The 23,623-nt window shown below is 37.8% G+C and overlaps 1 protein-coding gene across 1 annotated transcript in view; it reads right to left on the reverse strand.

The window, feature by feature from the left end:
• Positions 1–23,623, reverse strand: part of NDC80 (NDC80 kinetochore complex component) — a 74,762-nt gene that overhangs the window by 34,127 nt on the left and 17,012 nt on the right. Inside the window, exons 4-10 of the mRNA XM_004702887.2 lie at positions 20,378–20,501; positions 20,108–20,280; positions 17,822–17,924; positions 11,459–11,551; positions 5,813–5,906; positions 4,586–4,692; positions 3,823–3,967 (exon numbers count right to left, since the gene is read on the reverse strand). Coding sequence (XP_004702944.1) covers positions 3,823–3,967; positions 4,586–4,692; positions 5,813–5,906; positions 11,459–11,551; positions 17,822–17,924; positions 20,108–20,280; positions 20,378–20,501 — 839 coding nt within the window. The remainder of the gene's footprint in view (positions 1–3,822; positions 3,968–4,585; positions 4,693–5,812; positions 5,907–11,458; positions 11,552–17,821; positions 17,925–20,107; positions 20,281–20,377; positions 20,502–23,623) is intronic.

A 23,623-nucleotide genomic window follows, 5' to 3' on the forward strand; every position in this document is an offset into this window, starting at 1 on the left:
AAATGTTTTGAGAATGATGAGGGCAATGAATGTACAAATGCGCTTTACACAATTGATGTATGTATGGATTGTGATAAGAGTTGTATGAACCCCTAATAAAATGATTTAAAAAAAAAGGTGAAATAGAATAAACCCAACCCCTTACGAAAATGGTTAGGTTTCAAAGACCAGGTCATTATACAAAAACTCATTATCTGCAAAAATGGAGAGAGACCACAATCAGATCACAAAATGGATGGTGACTACATCATTACATAACTGCCCAACTTAATCACTATATAACTGCTCAACTGCCGAGGATCAGGGTCCTACCAAGTTGTCAAATGACTTTAGTTATCCCAGCCTTGCTGTTTGTTATTGCTATCCATACCTATGTTACACTAAGGTACAAAACAGATATTTTTAACAATTACTATTGCTGTAAGAATAGAGTCTAAGATAGTTGATAAGTGAGAAGTGGTTACGTGTCACTGAGTTAATTCTAAGTCACAGCACTGCTCGATCCTACACCATGCTCACAATCTCTGCAATGCCTGAGTTCATTGTTAAAGCCATTGTGTTGATCTCTCATTAGGTCTTTTTTTTTTGCCAACCCTCTACTTTACCAAGCATGATGCTCTCCTCCAGGAACTGGTCCCCCCAAAGCACATGAAGTGAATTCTTGCCATATTAATCTTTAATGAGCTTTCTGCTGGTACTTTTTCCAAGATAGGTTTGGTTCTTCTAGAAATCCATGGCTTATTTAATGCTCTTTGCCAACACCATTATTCAAAGGCATTCTTCATTCTTCTTTGGTCTTCCTTATTGGCCAGCGTTTGCATGCATATGAGGTGACTGAAAATACTATGGCTTGGGCAGGTGCATCAACAAAAACGTCTTTCTGGAATCCTCTACTTTTAGCAAAGATCCACTGGATTCAGCAATAAGCAATATAATTCTTTCCACATTTCTGACCATAGATTGAATTTCTGAAAGTTCCCTGTTGGCATACTGTTGCAAATGTCTTAAAATTCTCTATAGCAAAATTGTACTTGTGTGCAACATTAATTTTCCCATTCTGTTAAATCACCTTTCTGTGGGATGGGCACACATTTGGATCTCCTCCAGTGGGTTGGGTAAGGCTAGGTGATCTGAATTTCTCGGCAGAAATGGGTGCGCACATTTCCGGTGCTGCATTCATTTATTGAGACATCTCAATTGGCATCTTGTCAATTCCTGTTGTCTTATTTTTAGCCAATGACTTTGGTGGACCCTGGACTTTTTTCAATACTATGGTTCTTGATCATATGCTACCTTCTGAAATAGTTGATTGTACACCATTTATTTTGGGTAAGGCAAGTCTGTGTATCTTATTTTTAAACAGTTCCTGCATCACTCAATATAGTGCCCACAGAATCCTTAATTTTTAACAGCTTTATTGGCATACAATCCTTTATTTTACTTTTAAGTTTTATTGGCAAAAATAAGGCCCATAATAGATGTAAAGATTTATATGCAGGAATCATATGTCCAAGTAGTAAGATGAATAATGATTTATATGAACATACCAAAGTGTAATGCCTGTAACTTATAACAATTACTTTATTTGAAAAAAGGTGTTTATAGATATGATTAAGTGAATTATCCCGAGATGAGATTACCCTAGTTCAGGGGTCTTCAAACTTTTTAAACAGGGGCCAGTTCACTGTCCCTCAGACCTGCTGGAGGGGCGGACTATAGTTTGAACAAATTCCTATGCATACTGCACATATCTTATTTTGAAGTGAAAAAACAAACGGGGCAAAAACACCCGGCGGGCTGGATAAATGTCCTCGGAGGGCCACATGTGGCCTGTGGACCGTAGTTTGAGGACACCTGCCCTAGTTCATCTGAGTGAACACTTAAATGCCAAGTGTTCTCAAGACAGAAGCTGAAGATTTCAAATAGGATGAGCTACATCCAGGATTCTACAGATGCAAGAAGCATTAAAAGATGGGAAGAATAGCCAGAGTCACAGTACCAAAAAGAATTAGTCAACATTCAGTTTTATTGGCATACAACATTCAACCATTAAGTCAACATTAAGAGGTAGCATATGAACACAAACCAATGGCACTAATGGAAGAAGTTCAAGTTGTACCGAAAGCATTAGCAAAACAAAGCTCCGGGAATTGATGGGACTTCCCACTGAAATGCTACAATAAGTTAATGAAGCCTGGAAGCACAGACTTGTCTATGCAGGAAATTTGGAAGACAGCTGTTTTCCACTGACTATACAAGATCCCTATTTGTACCCATTCCAAAGAAAGGTGACCCAACAGAATGCTCAACTTATAGAATAATATCATATGTAAGTAAAACTTTGCTGAATATCTTCCAACAACAGTTGCAGCAGTACATTGACAGGCAGTTGCCAGAGGTTCAGGCCAGATTCTGAAGAGTACGTGGAACAAGGGATACCATTTTTGATATCAGATGGATCTTGGCTCAAAGCAGTGGATACTATAAAAATGTTTACTTGTACTTTATTGACTGTGCTAAGGGCTTCAACTGTGTGGGCCTAACAAACTATGGATAGCCTTCAGAAGAATGGAAATTCCAGAACACTTCATTGTGCCATGAAGAACCTATACGTGGATTGTGAAGAAGATGTACAAAGAGAAGAGGGCATACTGCATGGCTTAAAACCGGGAACGGTGTGCCTTAGGGCTGCATCCCCTAACATACTTATTCAAGTTAGTATCTGAGTAAATCATATGAGAAGTTGGATTATATAAAAAATAATGTGATATTTGGATTGGAGGAAGGCTTATTAACAACCTGTGATATGCAGATGATACACTCCTTGCTTGCAAAAAGTGAGGATGACTTATAGCACTTGCTGATGAAGATTAAGACTGGAATCTTCAATATGAATTACAACTCAATGTAAAGAAAATAAAAATCCTCACAGCTAAATCAGTAGGTAACAACAGGAAAAATGGAGAAAAGATTAAAGTTGTAAAGGATTCTGTCTTGCTTTGGTTCCAATTAACGTTCATGGAAGCAGTCAAGAGATCAAAAGACTCATTGCATCGGGTAAATATGCTGCCTAAAAGTGTTAAAAAGCAAGGATGTTACTTTGAAAACTAAAGTGCACCTTGTATTCTGATTGCCTCCTATGCATTTGAGAGTAGGATATTCAGTAAGGAAGCCTGAAGAATAGATACAGTTGAATTATATTGCTGGGGAAAATATTTAAAGTACCATGGACCTCCAACAGAACAAACAAATCTCTCCTGAAAGAAGTAACAGTCAGAATGCTCCTTAGAGGCAAGGACAGTGAGACTTTGTCTCATGTACTTTGAACATGTTCAGGAGATACCAGTCCTTGGAGAAGGATATCATACTTGGTAAGGTGGTGGAACAGTGAAAAAGAGAAAGACCCTCGATATCATGGATTGTCCCAGTGTCTTTACTGATGGGCTCAAATATAAGAACAATTGTGAGGATGGCACAGCACTGAGCTATGCTTCGTTTTGTTGTACATGGAGTTGCTAAGAGTCGTAACTGACTCGACAGCTCACAATAACAACAACATAGGGAGAGGCAATAAGAAAATGGAGACAGGCAATGGAGTGGAGTTGGGCACAAGCCCAGGAATGTCACCAGCAACAAGATGGTGGATGGGGCAAGGAACAGATTTTCCTCTAAAATTTGTTATAGAAACTCAAGGAATGACTAAGAAAATGTCGGAGCCTGAGTGAAAAGGGATAAAGAGGACAAACTGGTTTCAAAATTTGACAAATCCTATATATATATCACATGGCAGTCTGAATGACATTTAGCATTAGATGTGCTTACCTACTCTAGCAATATCTTCACCAAGACCATTTAATTTCTGGTTAAGAATGGCTGAATGAGATTCCATATTGCTCATGTATGCCTGGTATTTTTGAAAGTCCGCTTGCAAGGACGCTTTTAGTTTTCTCAATGACTCTAGACGATTCTTTTAGAGAAAAGAATATTAAATGAGTTGCAATCATCAATAATCACTTTACACTTTATTTAAAGAGAATATTATGTATTCATCTTATAGAAAGGTAAATTATTATTTGCTTCTCACTTTTAAGAGACAAAAGAATAAAAAAGGTGTTATACCAAGGGCCAACCTATAAAAGCAGAAATATTTTTAAGCTGACATTTTATAGAACAGTAATATCACACATAAAATTAGACATATGGCTAATATACATCCAGCTTTTAGAAAGCCCTCAGGACCACATATATAAACCCATTTATTATCATTTACTTTTTTCTAACTACAAAACTCAAGGTCTCTTGCAGGTAAGTAACATGGGGACCTTGTACCAAAGATATTTTTGGTCTTATGCAAAGAAGTAAGAATCTTTCATCATATTCTGAACACCATTAGTCTAAGACTGAGAGATCTCAAGGGAAAAAAGCTGTTCAGATACAAAACATGTTTTCATAAGGAGTTCCATCCTTTGTAAAAAAAAATAAACCTCTATGAAGCAATGTGTTAATTAGCTTATTTTTTAATTTAAAAAAGTTGATATTTTCTGAGGAGACTCAAGATTCTAAAAAGACAAGCATGTTTACTAACCGGTTCCTTTTCTCTCTCTTGTTCCAATCTTGCAATCTGCTCATTCAGTGCTTTGTTTTTTGCTGTTAATGATTCCAGCTTGAAAGCATCTACATTAAATAAATCCTCTAGAGATAAACCAAAAGAGTTTGTAAGATCTCAGATCTGCCTCAAACATCCTTCCCCAGGGTTTCACCATTGTTTGCTTTATTTCCTTACATGCTACCCTCTATGTAAAACAGGAAGTCTTCCCTTTATCCTACTGTGCTCTACCCACCTAGGACCCTGCTGAATTTCCCTCCATATTACTTACCACCATTTGACTTAGCTACTTCATTTGATCTAATATGTAGATCAAATTCTGTATATTATTCTGTATACTAGAATGTAAGTTCATAAAGGCAAGGATTTTGTATCTTTTATTCATTATTGACTTAGAGTATTTCATTAGATACTTTCTGTATTACATTTATTACAAATATTTCTCTTTGAGAAAAAAAACCCCCCAAAACTAACCCCCCCCCATTTACCTTGCTCTTTTCCATGCGGAAAAGCTAAAATTGTTCTGGTTACTCTTCAGGAAGGAACAATCCCAGGGGGAACATACAGGAAAGCTTTCACCTCTGTGCTAACAGTGGCAAGATGATATGCTCCTGTTTTGTCTCTATCTACCAGCCTGGCATTTTACACACCAGGCTATCGCAGTAGAAAGAATAACAATCCAAAATAATTTCTCTAGAATATTTTACAGTTAGCCAGCAAATACTGAATGCCAGGAGATTACAGTTGAATGAAGTAACTAATTTTCTTGTTTATAAATTTTCTGCTACAAATTTTGAGAGCTAGTAAGTCTTTTGACTAATTGGTACATTAAATGAATAAGAATAAAGCAAAGCTAGCACAAGAATACTATTCTCTAAGAAAAATAACATTTGCTAATTATCTTCTGTGCTCTAGTGGCATGCTTTTGGTACTCAACTACATTGTCATTTACTCAGAAAGCTTAATTAGACAGGTTAAGTATCTTGCTGAGATAACAGAGCCAATAAGGGTTATCCTTCACCAGTCTTCCTACTTTTACTTCTCTCTACCAAAGAAACCATGAAGACAGAAATCCATTTGCCACAAAATTTGTTTAAAGTAAACAGTTTCTCAAAACACCCGGTAGGGCAAGATAAGCTACAGTTCCATAAGAAGAGTTCAGTTAAATGACCAAATGCAAGCACCTTCGGAACAAGGAACACTTACTCAGTTTTGACTGCAACTCTGTGTCCATTTCTTCAAAAGTGTCGGCACCAGTCATAAAACTCTCATAGCATTTTATGGTGTAATCTAAAAACAACTAAAAGGGTTAAGCAGAATTTTTTTTTAAAGTCATTTTTTTCCATTTAGTTTTGCTTTGATTTTCTAAGTAAAAATTAAAGTTTGAACTAAGTAACAAAACATCAATGCCATGGAGTTATAAAAAATGCAAATCTAGGGTATTATTATTAGTAATGATCTATAGATCCTCACAGTATCCAGTATTTCTAATATGAATAATGATGGAAATAACAAATTTAGATGAAGATGCTATACAATAGACAAGATTCAACACCTGCAAAATTTGGGGACGGTTAAACAAGAAGCTTATAAATACAATTAAACAAAAGGTGTACAAATATAATCACTAAGAATAATCTACCTTGAGAAAAATTGAACTGTTGATTGTCCAAGTCCAAATAAATTGACAAAATCTATCCATCAAAACCAGAATGTAATTGAGTCTACAATGATAACTTCAGAAAAGTAGTATGTTAAGTGGAGATCTAAATAAATCATTAGAACTTATGAGTACTATTTATACTGAACAGTATAATTTGCAGGTAGGTGTTTAGACACTGTGGGTAGCTACTTTTTTAGGAGGCAAGTATTGATGTCCAGAATTTCCCATAGCATGGATGAAGCAAATGTCCCCAGAGATACACTTAATCCCTTTGTGCTGCTTCTGTTTATGAAGCAACCTTCTTATTGCTTGCTTGATATGGATCGGGTCCCTTAACTAAGCATTATGAATATTCCTGTAACTGGGATTACAAATAGTAAATTAATAACTCTTCTTTGTATTTCGCTGTTGAAATTCATGAGAATTTGCTAAGAGTTAATCAGTTTCCCTAAACAGTCCATTTTGATCTTACAGACTTAAAAAAAAAAACTCGAGTTTCCAGATACACAAAAACAGGATTAAAATCTTAACTATGGTGAAGCTCGATAAGCTGATATATATATATATATATATTTATCAACAGTACTTCCATAATGGTTCATTAATATATGGTTATAGGAAATATACTTTCCTTTTAACCAGCATTTGGCCAAAACCAAAGATAAATCCTGGTAAAGTCAGGACTCCAATCGAGTCCCTGCGTTTGTTAGCTCCCCCATCCCTTTCCCCCACCTTCTCCTTTCTGTTCCCGGAACCATCATTCCCATTTTCTCTTTGGGATTGCTTATCCTGTGCACCCTAAATGGGCAGACATGAAAAAACAACCAAAAAAGCCTGTAAATAGGTCCAGGTCTGTCTGCTGACCCTTATGGAAGTTTCGATCGGGTCTGACGTAGTTAAGTGCCAAGCCCTGCACCCTGAGTCCGAAGTCTATTTTCAGAATTCTTCGGGGACTTTGTTGCTCTGCTCCCTTTGCTGCTGTTGGGCTCTCTACATGTTATGCCCTGGGGGTATGGTGTGGTGTGTGTGTGTTCAGAACAGACACAAATCCCACACTGTGTCTCCAGAGCTGCCCCCCTTAGCGCTGTGGGTAAGACCTCGTGTCTCATGGTGAGGTCAACGCTCCAATCCTCTGTGCATTGCTGAGCTGGAAGGTCATCCTTAAAGCTTGGTGGGCCAGGGTACTGTCTACTCTCTTAGCTTGTTCCCATGCGGTCTGGGCAGACCTGCCACTCTCTCTGGGCTGTATCTTCAGCACTGCCCTCTAGTGCTCTTCTGGGGAGAGGGATCAATGTAGCTGAGATAGGGGCCTGCCTGCAGACAGGCTTTAATAGTTCACTGCTTCATCCTGGTATGTTGCCCTCATGTCTGGTCTCTCTAGCCTTCCTCCAATCTTGATGCTGCATTCTTCTTCACATAACCCAGCTTCTCTGATCATTTGCTCAATATACAGATTGAATAAGTATGGTGAGATGATATAATCCTGGTGCACACCCTTCTTGATTTTAAACCATGTAATATTTCCTCATTTTGCTCCCACAAATGCCTCTTGATCCATGTATAGGGTCTTTATGAGCACAATGAAGTGTTCTGGAATTCCCATTCTTCTCAAGTTTATCCCTAGATTGCTAAATTCATATAGGCGAATGCCTTTATATAATTAAAACACATATTTCTCTGGTAGTCTCTGCTTTCAACCAAGAGCCATCTAACATCAGCAATATTGTCGGTTTCAAATTCTCTTTTGAATGTGGCATAAATTTTTGGCAACTCGCTATCAATGTACTGCTGCAACTGTTGGATGATTTGCAGCAGAATTTTACTTGCATGTGATATTACTGAATATACTTGTGTATAAGCCGAGTTTTTAGCACATTTTTAATACAGTTTTTGTGGTAAAATTGGCTGATATTTGGGCCGGCTTATACTCGAGTATATACTTTAATACCATTCTATAATTTGTTCATTCTGTTGGGTCACCATTCTTTAGAATGGGTACAAATACGGATCTCTTATAGTCAGTTCACCAAGTAGTTGCCTTCTAAATCTCGACATGAGTGCTTCCAATATTTCCCGTTTTTTGAAACATTTCCATTGGTATGTTATCAGTACTTGGAGCCCTTTTTGTTGTTGTTTTTGCTAATGCCTTCACACATCTTAGACCTTCCTTCAGTATCATTGGTTCTTGATAAACAGCTGAATGTGGACTAGTTCTATTTGGCACATTGACTCTGTGTATTCTTTCCATCATCATTTGATACTTCCTACATTGTGTAATATTTTGTTGTCCACCCCCCACGTAAGTTATATGTAGATCCTTGTAACTGGTTCCCCCTTTCTACGCCACCTTCCCTGTATTATCACCTCTCCCCCCACTGGTCCTGAAGGGATCATCTGCCCTGGATTCCCTGTTTGTTCCTATCTGTACCAATGTACATCCTCTGGTCTAGCCAGATTTGTAAGGTAGAATTGGGATCATGACAGTGGGGGAAAGGAAGCAATTAGGAACTAGAGGAAAGTTGTATGTTTCATCGTTGCTACCCTGCACCCTGACTGGCTCGTCTCCTCCCTGTGACCCTTCTGTAAGGGGATGTCCAGCTGCCTACAGATGGGCTTTGGGTCTCCACTCTGCACTCCCCGCCAATCACAATGATGTGATTTAAGGTCATATTTTAGATCTTGAGGTTGTTAGAATGTTTTTCAGCTTCAACTTGAACTTACATATGAGGTATTGATGGTCTGTTCCATAGTTGACCCTGGCCTTATTTTAGCTCAGGGGTCCTCAAACTTTTTAAACAGGGGGCCAGTTCACTGTCCCTCAGACCCGTTGGAGGGCCGGACTATAGTTTGAACAAATTCCTATGCATACTGCACATATCTTATTTTGAAGTAAAAAAACAAATGGGGCAAAAACACCCGGCAGGCTGGATAAATATCCTCTGCGGGCCACATATGGTCTGCGGGCCGTAGTTTGAGGACGCCTGTTTCAGCTACTGATATTGAGCTTCTCTATCATCTAATCCCACTGAAAGTCAATTTGATTTCTGTGTATTCCACATGAGGAAACTTCTGTGTCAAAAAAATGGAATTGCAAAGAAGCCGTTTGGCTTGCAAAATTCTATCATGTGATCTCGATCTCCAGCCTCGTTTCTATTATCCACGCCATATTTTTCAACTATTGTTCCTTCCTATTTCCAACTTTTTCATTCCAATCGCCAACAATCATAAATGCACTTTGATTGCATGTTTGCTCAATTTCAGACTGAAGATGTTAAAATACTTCAATTTCTGCATCACCAGCTTTAGTGGGGGAGAAAGTGTAGAGTTGGTGTCTCAGACATGGAGTGACTGGTGGTTTTGAGTAGCTGATCTTCTGGTTAGAACCCTAATGGGTAACCCATTATGCTTTCCAGGTAACTCCCTATGATCAGATGCCTGATCGAATATAAATACTACTGCACCCACACACAGCTCGTGTTGTAATGAAGGAGGAAGAGGTTCTGCTTAGGGGGCACTGAGCTTGGAGAATAACTTGTTAAGGGCTATCAACAATGGTTGCACAACATAAAGAGTATAATCACTGGCACTGAATTATACAAGTAGAAGTTGTTGAACTGGAGGCTTTGCTGCATGTATTTTTGCTAAAATAAAAAAAAATTTCACTAATAACAGTACAAGAAGAAGTTCTAAAATGGATTGTGGTAATGTTGTACAACTTTTCTTGATATAATTGAATTAATGAATTGTATGATATGCTGATGAAGTTCCAATAAGCTGTTTAAAAACAGAGTGAGTGTCTCAGAAACGCACAGGGCAGCTCTTCCCGTCCTGTAGGGTCTCTACGAGCACGAATGGACTAGAGGGCAATGAGTGAGTTGAGCTTTAGTGTCTGCAATGTAAATCTGAATAACGGTTGTACTGTCTGGATTTCTTTGCACAAGGATAGATATTATCCTAAGACAGCGTTGTACTTCAAGATCGATCTTGAAATATCCTTTTGGACAATGAATATGATCTTTCTGTTGAATCTGTCATTTGGTACATAGTAAATCATGACTGCCTAATTCAAAATGTCCATTTGATAACACACAGGTTATTAATCTTTATGAGTTTATTTTTGATGTCCAATTTTCCTTACAAGTACCAATTATTAATAAATGTTTGCTATAGTTTCTTCTCACTTTGAGCCGTTCCTCACCAGTAAATGAAGCTCCTGAAGTCTTTATCCATGTCAATATGCTTGACTCAACACTTTAACAAGTCTGGTCTTCCTCGGTCATATTTTGAGTGCCTTTCTACTTGAGCGGTTTATCTTCTGGCACTCTCTCTCACAATGGCTGCTGCTAATTAGGAGGTTTTCAGTGGACAATTCTTCGGAAGTGGACAGGCTACTCCTTCTTCAGTCTGTAAGATCTGATCACATCTGGTCACTGATCACATCTGATCACACTGGTGACCCTGCTGGTGTTTGAAATACGTGACATACCGTCCATTATTACAGGAACATACGAGCTACCACAGTAGGACAAACTGGTGTATGCCAGGGGCTGTTCATGTACAATTTCAACATTTCAAACGTATTTCTTGGAGTTGTTGGTTTGCAGCATTTGGACATATATATGAGTGTTTCAGGAAACAGGATGGCACTAGTTAAACAATTTAGGCTCCAATAAAATTTGATGTGGCAATCAATTCAGACTGCCTCTTTATTTTTACCTCTGCCACTTTAGGAAGCGATAATGCTGAGGTTAGTCACATTATGACTAACTAAAATGCTGAAACAGAAAGAAAATAAATGAAAACACCCATGTACCATTTTAAGACCTAAGGTATTATTCTTTATATAGACAAAAATACTGTTAATGTAATCTTGTTGATATAATCAGTGTTGATATCCCTCATTCTAAAAGATAGGGGAAGAAATATTGTATCTATCACAGGTAACATTAATATGTATGATTTAATTCAAATCTTGCATTTTACTTAACATTTTATAACTTCTTTCTAGGCAATTAGGAAACTACAATTTGACTCCAACAAGCAGATATATTAATACTTGTAAAAATAAAGTGTCATTTCTCAGGAATCAAAAACACATGTTCTACAAAAGTATGTATATTATTAGTTGAAACAGGTGCTTGCTAATATTAAGACAACTTATTTTTACAGCATATGATAAACTATGGTACCTTATTATGTATAATTCCATCTTCAGTTTCTCCTCCCCAAGGCTGCCCGTCATCAAATGAAGGTGGTGAGTTTTCTTTCATGGCAGTATATAACTAATTAGTACAGAAGTAAAATATGAAATTAATCTTTAGTGCTAAGACACATTTTTTTTGTTTTGTTAAATTTATTTTTCATATCATTTTTAGAAGCATTTACATTATCACAGGATGAAGTTTCTTTTGAGATCGATTGCGGCCTAATATGATCCTTTTGAAATTTTAGTAGATTAATCCTGTATGATTAAGAATGAATGGATTTCCTGCTTAACTGTGTTCTATAAAGAATATGCTGACCTTTATGTTATTATTCTATGTTAGAACCTAGATATAACAATTTAATGTAATTCTGAGACTACAAAACAAAACTGACCTATATTTGGAACACCTGTTTTTTTAAACTTGATTTTAAAAGTAAAACCTTTCAAGCACAAATAATTTTTAGCAATTTTAAACAAAACTGATATAACATATCAAGATGTAAGTGTGTCTCTACTAAAATGAATACTAGGCTTCTAAGGAAAGAACTATGCATTAGAAGTATTTCTGTTGAAAACAACATTTTCAACACGACTTTTCCCATGCCTGGTCTCCTACCTTGGATTCACAATGAGCAACAGTGCTCTCAGCTCCTCATCTTCTATTTTCTTTCAAAGCCATTCATGGCACCTTTTGTACATCTGGAGTGAATGCAGAGCTCTATCAACCTCTATCTTTTATACTACAGATAGCGTCCCAGGAGACAGACAGGTATAAGTAAGTCTAAAAAGATAGAATACTTAGAGCCCACGATGAAGAACAGAATCCTCTACTTTGCCATCAGGGTGGAGCTGAGACACAATTTCTGCTGCCCTGTCAAAAGTCCTTATGCTAACTTGGTACTCTGCAAGGTTCAAGAAGAACCTTATATAAGGAGAAATTAGATCAAAGGAACCTTTGAAAAGACTCTATTGCAAAGACTGGAACATTCTGTTGAACTTAAGAGATTTGTTTAAAATAGTTTCAAATTGGAATTGTACAAAAAATGGAAAACAAAGACTGAAAACTCAAACCAAACTCAATGCCATTGAGTTGATCATAACTCTTTAAATCTCATAATGAGATTTGAACTGCCCAATTGGGTTTCCAAGGCTGAAATCTTTATGGGAGGAGAAAGCTTCATCATTCTTCCACGGAGTGGCTAGTGAGTTCAAATTGCTGATTTTGCAGTTAGCCTATGCCTAATGCCAAAGCCCAATCCACGGTATCACCAGGGTTCCATATACAGATAAAGAGAAACATGGATTTTCTAATTCATTTTTTAAAAGCTAAAGCTGTCAATTTCCCACTACAATGACATTATCAAGAAGAAAACTTGATAATCTCAATAGCTGTAACAGCTGAATGTAATAATCATCAATGAATATTTGCGATCATAAGTAGAAAGAAACAAACTTCAACATGAAAAATACTGCCTTCTAGCTGAATAATGGTAACTAGTGATAAAATAGAAAATATTTCATTTGAAAACAGTAGTAATATCAATTGACTACGAATAGTAGTAATAGTAGTAAAGCAATTTAATAAGCAATAATTTAAAAATTGTAGCTTTTTTTTAGCAACAACAACTTTAGAGGAAGAAAAACAAAGCCCATTGACAATATTATGTAAATACATGGAATCAGGAATTAACATAATAGAAACAAAGTCATATTTTACTGAAGTAACAAAACCCACGAATAAAGGAGACATCAATAGCTTTCTCAAGTAGGAAGGGCAAATATCTGTCTAAATAAGTGGCAATTTGGCACTAGATTAACAAATTTAATGTGATGCCGAAAACTCACCAAAAAAACAAAAACCTTAAGATACCTGTTGAAATTTTCAAAAAGTAATTAAAAATATGAGGACAAGGATTATGAAAAATTTTACAAGCCTTCTTCTATTAAATAAAAATTGATTCTAATGCTATAGGAATAGGATGCTCACAATGTCAGAATATATCATTTACAATTCAAAACTAGACAAAAAATGGATTATTTAGTAAGTGATATTGAGGGAGTCTTTTAAAGAAAAATATTTTTTCCTTCTTACACTAGAAAAAAATTTCAGATGGATCAAGATTTAAGTATACACAAAGAATCCATAAAAATACCAAGGGGAAAAAATAGGAAAGGATCCTTCCCTGCTCCACCACACACACATAAGGGAATAAAGGAAGCCTTCCTACAGCTCCATTTCCAGGATAAGGAAAAGTGGCAAACATATTGGAATTAGAACAAGAAACCTTGGTGTCTCACTGTTTCTTACAATGCCACAGTGCTCAGCAACCATGCTCAAACACATGGTGATAGCAAGGAAGGGATTTCCATCCACATAATGAACTTGGGAGGCATTTCAAGAGGTTCTTCCCCAAGAGAAGCCACAGTAGCTGGTTCATCAACTTCTGCATCACCATGGAAATGCTATAGCACAACCACATACCAATGATACAAACTGCTTAAGCAAGCATGCATGGAAATGTACAGTAACAACAACAGGTGTATTTGATGGTGAGAACAGATTACCCAATGTTCATGAGCATCACATGGGAGACAAACTGAATGCATTAATGCTATAAAGTCTAATAACACTGAAATTTCACTAATGGACTATGTTATTTGATTTCTACTCCTATCTTGACCATTAGTGGTAGTAAATCTACTAGCACGGCTCCTGGATCAAAATCCACCCATTAGGACCCAGTGCATGCCTATATTTATTAAAAGCTTAGTTGATGGCCAAGAGATTGTCAGGGAGGCAGTGTTAATTTTCAAAGGTTCCAGCACTACGTGGCCCAGAAAACCTGGAAGCATTGAGAGAAAGAAACTACACTTTGAAGCAAAGTCAATATTTCCGAATAGATGAAAACAAACAAACCAGGGCATAAAATCAAAAGGAAACAGAGGGGAAAATAGATGGATGATTGTATATGGGCTAATTTCCTTAACTGAAAAATATGACCTATAAAACTAGGTCCTTGCAAATCAATAAAGGGCAAAAAGCATAGATAGGCAGTTATAATGTAGAGTATCTGACTTTAAAACCAACCCAAACTCACTGCCATTGAGTTGATGCCGACTCATAGCGACCCTATAGGACAGGGTAGAACTGCCCTGGTGGGTTTCTGAGACGGTCACTGTTGATAGGAGTACAAAGCCCTGTCTTTCTCCCAAGAAGTGGCGGTGGTTTCGAACTGCTGACCTTGCGATTTGCAGCTGAACTTGTACTCACTATGCCACAAGGGCTCCCATTGGACCTTAAACATAATAATAAGTATGATAAAATTAGCTTTTGTTTGTCATATTGTCAACAATTAAAAATACTTACATTCTAACTATGAAAGTGTATGGAAAAATGGAATTGGAAGTGCTCCATGAACCTTTAGAAGCCCCCTTTTATAAACAGCTCAGTGAACCTACATAGGGTCCACTTAAAAGGCAAAAGAAATAATCCATTAAGAATGGCCAAAAAACAGACTAACAAGGTCTTGCTACTTCAACATCCTATATGCTGTATTGATATGTATTATTCCGGCAATCCTGTAACGGACATTCCGTTTATGCTTGTTAATATTAGGGTGTACTTCAGTGATGCTGTGTGAGCGGGGTCACTCTCTTGAAATTGTGCTATTGGTGTTTCTGTTTTACAGTAAATGAAACCCAGGATTGATGAACCTATCGGGGAAGCAACAGAACAAGGGTTTTGGGGCGGGGGGAGGTTTTTTTTTAAAAAAAATATGTTTGGAGACTGATTATGAAAGCAATTGTACAATTCTGCTTGATGTACATGAACTATAGAATGATATGACACGTATTAAATCTCAAGTAATAACAAAAAAACAAACAAAAACCAGATCCTGAAATGGGTTTTGGATTAACACTAAATCTAGGCTCCAACAATTAGTTCTTACATCATAGCCCTATTTGATACTTGCCCTCAGAAAGGGAACACAGAAGATTAAGGGTGCTATAGCAAAATATGGCAAAGAAATTAGATGGTGTCCAGCTATCAGATAAAATAGCATCTGGGGTCTTAAAGGCTTGTCTCCAAACAAGCAGCCAACTAAGTGAGATGTCAAGCAAGTCCATATGGAAGAATCAAATCACCATCAGTCACCGAAGGATTGGAATTCATACGGTAATCTGAAGTCGAAGGAAGGATTAGTATCAGAGCCTAAATGGGGAGAATACGGTGTGCAAAAGGCAGTGGATGCCAGTGGGAGCCTGTGATTCATATGAGGTACAGGAAATAAGCCTCCGGAGAATTCCCCCTTCTAAAATTGAGGGATGGGAGGAAAGTGGTCACTGAAGAGTGCTTGGGAGAGATGAGTATAGAAAAATCAAAGGCAGAAATGACTTGAACAGTTTAAACTTTGTCCATAGATCCCCCCTCCCCCACCCCCCGTGATGCAGGCTGGATCATATCTGGTTTCCATAATATTCTGTAGCTTTGGTTTGCATAGTTTTCTTTGGTTTCTGTATATTCTTCCAGGAGTGTATCTCAGAGGTGTTACGATGCCCTCTTGAGGTTGTGTTATGTTTTCCTGTTTTTCAGTATAAGAAACCCAGGTTTGCTGAACCTATAGGGACAGCAAGTAGAGGAACAGTGGTGGTGGGGTCAAAGGGAGATCATGTCAAGGAATCCATGTAGAAAAAGAATGTTTGGAAATTGATTGTGGTAGCAATTGTGCATGACATGACTGAACTATGGAATGATATATGTATTAAATCCTAATTTATAATTTAAAAAGCAAGCAAGAGAAAAAAGAATGGCCAAAAAAGCACACACTACCAGGTTGGAATATGAATGGTAAACCATACAAAAAGTTCGATGAGATTAAGCTATTTCCACTTCCTCAGTTAATCAGATTTTTAAATAAAGCCCAGGATCTAGAAAAATAGGCATTTGCATACATTGTTGAAGTGCTTTTAATTCATAGAAGTGTTCTACTAAAGATTTGTCTATGAAAAAAAAAAGATTTAAAAAAGAGTTTAAAAAAGTACATACGAGGGGGGTATCAAAAACCAACCAAGCAACCAACCAAAAAAACACTTTGGAATTTTTTTCCAAAGCTATGTACTGTATATAGTTGTGTATAAGCCGAGTTTCTCAGCACATGCTCAATGCAGTTTTTGTGGTAAAATTAGGTACCTCGGCTGATATTTGCATTGGCTTATACTTGAGTCTATATATTTAAAATTTTTTAACAAAACAACCTATCACCTTCAAAGTACTCTCTGCTATATTTAATACATTTGTCAACTCTGATTCCATTCTTGGAAACATTTTTCAAACTCATCTGGTTGGATGACTGACTGTCCTTTCATGTCCCTCTTCATTTGTGGAAACAAAAAGAAGATGCATGGAGTAAGGTCAGGTGAGTATGGTGAGAGGCGCAAGAGCAACTGGCACACTGAGATGGCTGCATGAGACGGTGCATTGTTGTGGAGGCACAACCAGTCCCCCATATGCCACATATCAGACCTTTTTTGTCACAGACTGTTTGGCTATCTTTTGAGACCCTCTAAATAGAAAGCTTGGTTAACTGTCTGACCTGGTGGAATGAACTCCAAATGCATTATGAGTAGACATTTTCATCTGTTTGGGAAGTTGTTGATGTCCAGAAAGTGTTTTGTCATCAATTGATATTTCACCTTTTTTGAAATAAGAAAACCAAGTGTATACTTGAGTTTTTCCCATAGTGCTGTCCTTGTAAGCTATGTTCAACATCACAACAGTTTCTATGGCACTGTTCCCAAGCAGGAAACAAAATTTCATAGCCACATGCTGTTCTCTTAAATCAGCCATCACAAAAAACAAGGTTCCAGCAAAACGATTTTTATGAAAAAATTCACTGTGACCAGAGAGAACCTTTCCAGGCAACCCCACTGGGTGCACTAACACAGAGTGAGTTGCTGGATGCTTGCCTAGTGGGAAAAATGTGTACTACGTAAGCTCCACTTTTTTGGGGGTGAGGGGGTTCCCCCTCATATATTGTTCAGCAATATTGTACTTTGCAAACGAAACCCCCCAGAAATGTTATCAGTTGTTACCTCTGGGTTACCAGATTATGGGTTATATTACTTTTTGTATGCGCTTTTCTACATTTTCCAAAATGTTTGCAATGAACGTGGATTTTAATTAGAAGTGGGGAACACATACACAGACATACAGGAATGTCAGGGGTAGATATTCTGAAGCAGTGTCAGATGAGCGGTACAGCAGGATTGGGAGAAAAACTGAAGCAACACTTTTTGAGAAAAAAATCTTTCTCATATATACATTTTATGATGAAAAATCAAATACCTTGATGCAGTCTATTAGCCAAACCAAGGCTGCCACAATGTGAGGCCATGTATGGGGGGCCCCCACTGTATACATGGAGCTTTTGGACAAAGCAAAAGGATATCTGTAACAAGTCGGAAAAACAAGGTTACTTAATATGTTAATCTAGTAAAAGTAATTAAGCAAAGCAATAAGTTACAATTCAAAATTTGGCATTTAGATTCACAATCTTGACTTACTTCAAAACAATTTGTTGAGATTCATTTTTTGTGAAGTGAAATTTCTTAATATGGCTCTTCTATCCATGTCTCTAACTCCTACCAAACGATTGGGTAGGACTATAGAAATAGGTGTTTGAAAAACTAAGAGAAGACTGGTCAGCTTTAATTTCCATTCCTCTATGAGAGCCATCTCAGAAGCGAGGGAATTCTTGTTGTCATCAGGGAAGAACTACCATCAGAGAGTAGTTGAGCCTCAGGTATACTCCCTGGCCCACAAAAAGGAGAAGCCAAGGAGCTGAGGACCAGAAAGAGAGACTTGGGTGCTGGCTGACAAGAGGTATTGCTGTAGACCAACAAAACCATATTAGTTTAACTGACCCTGCCTTGTCAACCTGTTAACTTCCCTAATACACCCCCATAATTGTGAGTTTTCTGTGATAATTACAACAAACTATTGAACCAGCAGAAACGTAGTGTTACGGGAGGAAATGTTGGTGTCAGAATAGGGTAAAGTAAGATGGAGGGTGGAGATACGTTTGACCTCTGTCCTGTAGCAATTGACCTTGGGTTTCTGTGGAGTTTAATTTTCCTTCTCCCTTGTATAGTCAAAGGTCAGATGTGACCACTCATCACATGCTGTTTATTATTCTTGAGTGATCATGTCATATTTTGGTTATCTTCTCTGTAGGTTACGCTCTACATCTAGCCCTTCGGCCTTCTTAAACTGCAGGATTGACAAGCAAAAGGTTGTACTCTCCTATAAGAGAGCCTTTGTTCCTTTAATTCACTGTATTCTAAATTAAGTAACTGACGTGTAAGATGTCCTCATCCTCTCCCTGTTTACTCATTAAGAAACAGCAAGAGCCCTTTATTAATTAACCTGAAATTGTTGAAAGACCTTTTCCTTACACCTCACACATTTTTAAAAAAAAATCATGCCATCCATCCTGTCTTCTCCGTTTGTATAAAATTTTGGGTAGCTGGCCCATCTTTTCTATTCCACCCACGATTTTAGCAGGTCTGTAATGACCTACAGAGTCTTGTTCCTTGCCTCTTTAGTTTAATTCAGCCTACATATTATACCCGGCTTGTCTAACTAAAATGTACTGAGTTTGATTATTCTTTGGGTTCCAATATTCCCTTTAGGCTAATGAAAAATAAAGGACACACTAGTCATAGACAAGGGTCTTGAACAGCTTTACTATCAGACAAAGAGCATTGTAAACTTAAGTATGATGGACTGAACTTGACCCTTGATCAGTTGACCTCCCCCTTCACTCAATCTGAATTTGTTCTAGGCTCAAGTAGCTCTTGCTTGTTCCATGACAAAAATTTCTTCCCTGGCTTTTTCCAATATGGATGGTGTTCTTTTATATCTTACTCATTATTTGTATCTTTATATTAATTTATGCTTACACTTTGTTTTTTTTTGGTTTGTGATGGGTTTCCCAGTTTTTAAAGCGCAGGAAGAGTAAGTACATAGAGATAATAACTGATGTAATGGTTTATCAGGGATATGGAGGTGGGGGGTTGGGAGATAGGGAGGGTGAGGGGATTTGGGGCACAATAATGAATGCAGGAGAGGGGAGGGACTACTAGAACTGATTGTGATTATGTATATAAAACTCATTTTAAAAGTGATTTAATCATGGATGTGTATGATATGTGAATACTATATTAAGAAAATCATAGGGGAAAAAAAAAAGAAACCAAAGTTGACCAATGGTTACCCTAGGTGAAAGGGAAAAGGTTGTGTGTGGGCACTGAATTCATGACAATGGTGGTCAAATAATTTGGAAAAAGGTATCAATAATGGTTGTACAAAATGAAGAGTATAATCAATGACAAGTGAATTGCACAAGTAGAAATTATGGAATTGGTGAATGTTCTTTTGTGTACCTTTTTGCCACAATTAGGGAAAATAAATTACATGAATAACAGTGACTACAAGAAAATGTTCTGGAACTGAATATGGTGACAATTATACAACTCTTCTTGATCTGAATAAATTACTGAATTGTATGACATATGGATGAAATACAAATAAAACTGTGAATAAATAAATAAATAAACAAGTCATACAAACCCAAGATCCTTAAAGATTCTGGGAACTTCTTCTTCAAACTTTGTATCAGGAAGTTTATATGAAGGGCACAGCAAGCCATACAGAAAAGTGAAGATCTTTAGAAAGTCTTTCACAGATGGAGCTTGTAGTGATTTCATGGATATGTTATAAGCATAACCATTTTCTGTAAGAAACTATAATAATCTTTATAAAACACCAGTTATTAGAAAAATCACTGAAACACACCTAAGAGAACATTCCAAGCTTAAATTATTTAAAATGATAAGGTACCTCACAGAGCTGTCGAATACACTGCTGTATGAATGCTTTGTCATTGAGTGGTCTTGAGTCCTTGATTTTTTCAGAATTGGAAAAAATGCCCAACTGACTGTTCCGGGATCCAGGGCCACTCATTCTGGAAGCATAAATTTTTGAAAAGTTGATCAAAATCGATTAAGTTTAAATTCAAAATTCAATTTGTATTTAACAAAATAAAATTCTCATTCAAAGCAGAGGAAAAGCATGCAATGAAGAATGAAGGTTATAGCAATTAAATTCAAGGTGAGAATAAAGATACATTTCTGGTGCTTTACATTACCAACACACAACACACACACTGTCCTTTAAGAATGCCCACACAAAAGCAAACCAAGAAGGAAAAAGAAAGAGTGAGGGTATGACCCCATATTGGCACACCAAGCCCTGGGGACAACATCCCTGGATAGAGCAGCCAACAACAGCTCTAGAGATGATGTCCCCTTGCTGGAGTACACCATGACAAAGGACAATACTGGGGACACATGGCACGGTGTTAGTCCGGTTTGAACCCCCCACAGCGGGGTGCACTAAGAGGGGAACATAACAGATCAGCAACGGGAGTAAAGCAAATCCACAAAGCCCCTGAGCAGTCCCAAAAAGAGACTTCAGGCTAGGAGAGGCAGTTCCTGGAACCCCCCAGGACCAGTGGGACGATAGTCAAAAGGTCAGCTGACAGACCTGGAATTATCTAGGCTTTTTCTTTTTTCTTTTTGCTAATTAATATTCATTTTCTCTTTTTATATTTAATCTTTTTTTTTTTTTGGGGGGGGGTCTCCATTATTGTTGGTTTGTCTACTTATATAAAACATACATAGGAAACAAGCTCGAGGAAAAAGCAACAGGACCAACAATTGCAGAGGGACTTGTGGGGAGGAGGAGGTGGGGAAGGGAGCAGTGAGCAAACAGCGCCTTAGACGGGGAAATCAACTAGGTGATTCAAATCAACAACGAGGAGGAGGACATAGAGATCCTGGGGGTGTTGGAGCAACAGCAATCTAACTGAGAGAAATTACTAAGAGGCAGAATAAGGGTGAACATGATGGTGAGGCAGGAGGAAGGTAAAAGGAGAGAGGAAAAATCTAGGAAACAAAGCTGTGGATAAAGGTACAAACATAGATGTATACTTATATAATACATTAATTCATAAAAATAGAGGTATTGGTCTATGTACAGATATTTATATGGCAATACACTGATGGGACTTTAGGTCTCTGCTGAAGCCCTGCCTCAACGCAAGAACACTTTGCTCTTATAACCTGGCATTCTGTGATGCTCACTGTGCTAACATGATTGTTGCCAACAAAAAGGGCACATAAGCATATGTGGTGAAGAAAGCTCATTACCCCCAATAAAAGGATTTAAAAAGAAAGGCAGCATTCAAGAACAAAGTACAGGGGCTAGGAAAGAAGTAGGCATGGAAACAGAATACACATGGAGGAAGCTGGCTAACTGACGGCACGTGGTGGGGATGGCAATGGGTGAGATGAAGCAAACTGTGTGGACTGTTAGATGGACCACTGATGATCTGCTCTGTACACCTTTAGCTATTTCACAATAAAAAGTTAAAATTACAAAAGGAGAAAGCTCTTTAACGTCTCATGAGTGGACAATGGAGTTTTCCAGAAGCTACATGCAAAACTGTATGAAGAAGCAGATACAAAAATATAAGCCATCTTCTAGTAAGCCAGAGATTAAGATTTTTAAAATTTAGAACAATGTGTTTCTATCTGAAGATGTCTTTGAAAATATTTCATTAAAAGTAAAAAGCATGCTATTCATGTTAACATGTAATAGGCATATTGTTTGTAATGGAATACATTTAAGGAGTTAAACACTTCTCAGTTAAAATTGTTAATCTGATAAATGTTGATATAACCCACAATACAAATGCTTAGGAGTCCTCATTAGTAATTAAATGTTAAAAAGTCTGGGGCCAAAAAATTGAACTAGATGATTTTGAGATATTATTAACCTAAAGATTGGCCATTCAAATTCGCCTGGTAGCACTGCAGAAGAAAGGTGTGGGAATGTGCTTTAGTAAATATTACAACGAAGAAGACCAAAAGGGGGCAGTTCTACTCTGTAATACATGAGGTTGTTGTGAGTTGAATTCCACTTGATGATAACAGGTTTAGCATGATTCCATAATACTGGGAAACCAGGCAGAGGATTTTCAATCAACTATTCAACTGTGTGTTAGTCTGGGTACTTTAGAGAAACAAATCCACAGAAACTCATGTATAAGAGAGTTTTATATAAAGGATAAGTGCACATCAAGAAAACATCCCAACCCAGTGCTGCTCAAGCCCACAAGTCCAACATTAACCCATATGTCCAACACCAGTCCACAAAGTCCTCCTCCATCTCACAAAACACACACTATGATGCCAACTGCAGGAGTAAAGCCAAATCAGTGAAGGTATAAGCATCTCAGTACTGGCAGGGGTCTCCACACGGGTGCTCCAGCACCCAGGGCTGCATCGGGGTAGGTCCATGTGGCTTCTCCTTGGGGATGTCTTGCAGGAAGTGAGCCTTGCCAGCTGAAGCAGGGAACTGGCTAAGGCAGCTGCACCCTGGTGCACCATCACAAAGCAAGAGACCTGAGAACTTGAAAGGGGAGGCTCACTGAGCCATTTATCCCTCTGCCCTTCAATTAACCCCACGTGTTTATCGGCCAGGTTGGCACAATAAACTAACTAACTCAAACTGTAACAATAAAATAGTGGTCTGAATGGGTTAATATATCTCTTATCACAATCTAAATTAGATATAACACCAGTCACATTTTTTAAAACAGAAAAATTACATTCTCACTTTGTCCTGTGAGATAGTTTATTGTGCCAGCCTGGCCAATAAACACAAGTGGGATTAACTGAAGGGCGGAGAGACAAATGGCTCGGTGAGCCTTGCCTTTCTTGTCTCTTGCTCTTTGATCATCGGACTGGTGTGCGGTTGCTTTGCTTGTTCTGTGCCTCAATTTACAGGCAACACTACCTGTGGGACGCCTAGCCTGTGGACTGTGTCGCTGTAAGTTGAGGTCCCTTTAAGACCACACGATTGAAATTTACAACTCCGGAGCTGGGGACTGACAGTTGGTGACCTGGCTGACACTTGGTGACCTGCTTGGCTGTTTTGCTGCCTGTGCTGGGATAGCCTAGCTCTCTCTCTCTACAGAGGACTACCGGGCGGATCTCAAGACTTAAAGGAATGCTAGTGTCT

Source organism: Echinops telfairi, unplaced genomic scaffold (assembly GCF_000313985.2).
Source record: "Echinops telfairi isolate 266 unplaced genomic scaffold, ASM31398v2 ScPeMD7_7400;HRSCAF=8409, whole genome shotgun sequence".
NCBI lineage: Eukaryota > Metazoa > Chordata > Mammalia > Afrosoricida > Tenrecidae > Echinops > Echinops telfairi.